Source organism: Coturnix japonica, chromosome 13 (genome assembly GCF_054131305.1).
Source record: "Coturnix japonica strain WE chromosome 13, WE-NBRP24, whole genome shotgun sequence".
In the NCBI taxonomy this organism is placed as follows: Eukaryota; Metazoa; Chordata; class Aves; order Galliformes; family Phasianidae; genus Coturnix; species Coturnix japonica.
The window spans coordinates 18602475-18605762 of NC_140675.1; the positions used below are offsets into that span (position 1 = coordinate 18602475).

Consider the following 3288-nt stretch of genomic DNA (forward strand, 5'->3'; position numbering starts at 1 on the left):
TCAGACTAAGGAAAAATCATTGATTTTTTAAGGTAACAAAGTGTCATAATCTAAAGTGTGTGGTCAAGAAGAACAAAGAGTCCTTACACTGGAAGTGGTCCCAATGAAGGAATGGATCTTTCAGAAGATGCTTTGACTAAGACACAGAGACCTACATCCTGCAGGTCACATCAACAACCCCAACAGAGCAAGGACATAATCAACACTCTCAATACCATCCTAAATAAAGGCATCTCATTTCCTAAGTCCAAGACAGATTTACAGCTTCCATTTCTTTTCAGAGAAGAAAAACAGCTGATGCAAAACCTTTCTTCTTTAAGCCATAATTTAATGGTCATCTTAAGCCAGCAGGAACTTGTACAACCAATAAAAGCAGCAGTCTTCCTACCAAGGTCATAGAACCAAAGACAGATTTACACTGGAAGGGACCTCTGGAGGTCACTTAGTGCAACTTCAATTCAAAGCAGGGCTTACTTCAAAATTACATCAGTTGGCTCATCCCAGCCCTCATTGCCACATCTCCTCTGAGAGGCTGGACAACACCTACATCCATCTATCCAGTGAATGGTTCAAAAAAAAACTTGCTAACAGTAAATTTTAACTGAGGAAAAAGTCTGAGAAGTAATTTCAATGATCAAATTACAGTTCTGATAAGTAAATACTTTAAATAGTTCTAGACTGCCCTCTCAGTATAACTTACCATTTGTCGTGATAGTCTGTGACTCATTTTTGAAGTAACCAAATGGGTGGATTTTTTTGCAGTACTTTCTCAGCTCCGAATTTGCTCCATTCATATACAGAGAAAACCCCTGCTCTAACTGCTCCAGTTTGATTTGTGTAGGATCCTTTCTTCTCAAATTTTTCAGGAGCCTGAAGTAAAAAGAATAGTAACTCATCTGTCCGCAATACATATACAGGTGAAGTTAGCAATAAATGCAAAGAGAGCACAACAGAGTTATAAGTAACAATTCAGGATATAACTTCCATGATCTACATTCTACAAAGCCTGTATGAGTACTGATATCATGTGATTTAAGCCTAATTAAGTGTTCCCCTTCTAAGACTCCCACTAGATTGTTTATCATTTCACTTTTCTCCCACCCATTTGGCATTCTATATGCTTAAACTTTCTTCTTGAGAACTTTTGAGAGCTTTGATTAGGAACTTAGAAACCTTAAAACCATTGAGCTCCTCACAAAACAACAACAAAAAAACCTAGGGCAGGAATCTGAATCATAACTTCCAGTTCCCACCTGCTTAGGCATTGTTTGCACCTCCCTCCCAGTACACAATAGACACCACTGATATCTCAACTCAATATGCTGACTTCTGAATTAAAGTTCTCTTTGTGGTCTCAAGGTTACCTCAGCTGCTTCAATCAAGTCACACCAAGTCAGGTGTTGCAACACAGCAAGCCAAATTTCACATTACAACCAAGTTTTTTAACTAATATTCATCACTGTTCATATTTGATACTATGTGCTACAATCAGAAGGATTAATACAACAGAAAGGCAATACAGGAGTGTGACAGTAAAGGGACTAAGTAAATGGAACAGTGTTACAAAGGAAAATTGCTCACTTACCTCTGAAGATCTAGGGTAACAGGGAAAAGTCCACAAAGTAGGGATCTTCAACCAGAGATCCTTCCCCAATGGCAGTAACCACTTAAATGAAGTCTAACAAAGGTGCAGCCAGGCTCCACCTCTTCTGGTCACACATCTGAATTGCCTTCACCTGGGTTCCCAGGTGCTCAACCAGTGGTTCAGTCTGTGACTCAACAGTTACCATACATTTATCACGTACTCAATGAGAGTAGGAACAGTGCTTACCGGTTTCTCTGTTGAAGTGCTATTAAATATTCATCATGTTTTTCATCAAAGTTAGTCACCATGTCCTTAATATAAAGCTGAAAAGAAAAGAGTTGTCAATGTGAATAAATTATTCACTATAGAATATTACTGGTTCAGCACCCTCCATAGCCATGAAAGCTCTAAGCTGAAAGAAGCTCCTCTTTCAACAAACTATAAGACAAGTTGTGTAACAAGCTTCCAGATGAACAGTAAATACACTGGTTGCTTTTCTCAGACTATCAAAACTAGGAGACTGATGCTACAAGCCAGGAACTTACACTCATTTGAAAGGACCATATCACTTGCCCTATTCACAATGAAGCAAAGTTGCTCCTTACGGTTGTTCAACAACAAGAAGCAAAGATTTTACAGGTAGACCAATAACCATATACAGAAAGAAAAGCTGAACTTACCCCATTAGTGAAAGGGCTCTCTGCCTACACAAGACTCCTCAGAAAGTGATCCAGGTCCAAAAAAAGAACAAACTTCAGTGGCTGCCCCTTATGTAAGTTCGAGGGGGGTTGGGCAGCCACATCCCTTCACCAGGTGCTCAATCACCAGTTCAAGCTGGGAACTAACAGTTCCCCAACGTCATTCCTGCGCTGGTACCATTCACAGGGTCGGTTAAATCTAAGACTTATGTACTTTAGAGCCAGTACACATTTAAAAATGTATAAATTGAAGATTTTAACCTTACTTGCCTTTCAGGAAACGTGAACATCTCCCACTCTGTATTCCAGAGTTGCTGCTTGTATGGGAAATCAGTAATCACAGCCTGAACCTCTGATTAATCAGCTGAGGCAAGTGTGGGGTCAGCTATGGGAGCACAGGTGAGTTAATTGAGCTGTGCTCCCAGAAGGGATGGAGCTCGATCCACCTCCTCTAGATCTCATTTAAGGGCTGACCACCACTAAGGCAGCATCTCTTGGAGATTGTTTTTAGGTAGAGATTGCCTTAGTGGTTCCCAGCAGACTGAAGGCTTTCATATGGATGAGTTATTCCTGTAAATAACCTTTTGGATATTTACAACCATCTTTTCATTATTGTCACTGTACGCTGCTACGAGTTGTGACAGAGTGCTCTCATATACTTATATATATATATACACTGAGAAGTTAAAATTTGTTGCTAAAACATTTACTTCCTTATCAAAAACACTGGAACTTAATACTTTAGCTCTTACCAATTGCACTGTACCTGTTACAACACCACTCCCGTACCTCCACCAAGGCACAATGTTAGAGCTGGGTAGAGGAAAAGGGCTCGAATTCGGGCCCAGCCGTCCACACAAAGCCAAGGGACAGAGCCCCACTGCTCCCAGCACCCTCGGAGCCGGGTAACACCAGACCAGGCCTCGCTTCCACCGTCGTGTTTTTGCGTTGCCTTGGTTATGGTCGCAGTTCTGACATCAGTTCCTGTGCGCCGCTGCAGGAAGC

General features: G+C 41.0%; 1 protein-coding gene across 18 annotated transcripts in view; it reads right to left on the minus strand.

Annotated features, from left to right (window-relative positions):
- KATNIP (katanin interacting protein) overlaps nt 1-3259 on the minus strand; it is a 42073-nt gene extending 38814 nt beyond the window's left edge. For 10 of the 18 annotated variants that reach the window (XR_014933914.1, XM_085514253.1, XM_085514258.1 and 7 more), the window contains exons 1-3: nt 3050-3254; nt 1832-1908; nt 701-870 (exon numbers count right to left, since the gene is read on the minus strand). Coding sequence is in view for 16 of the 18 variants with exons in the window: in XM_085514253.1 (XP_085370379.1) it covers nt 701-870; nt 1832-1893 (232 nt within the window). In the remaining 2 variants the exon portion in view is untranslated. Of the gene's footprint in view, nt 1-700; nt 871-1585; nt 1742-1831; nt 1909-3035 lie in introns of those variants that run through there. The other 8 variants (XM_085514254.1, XM_085514257.1, XM_085514251.1 and 5 more) reach the window with 5 other exon arrangements.
- Between the last annotated feature and the right edge of the window lie 29 nt (nt 3260-3288).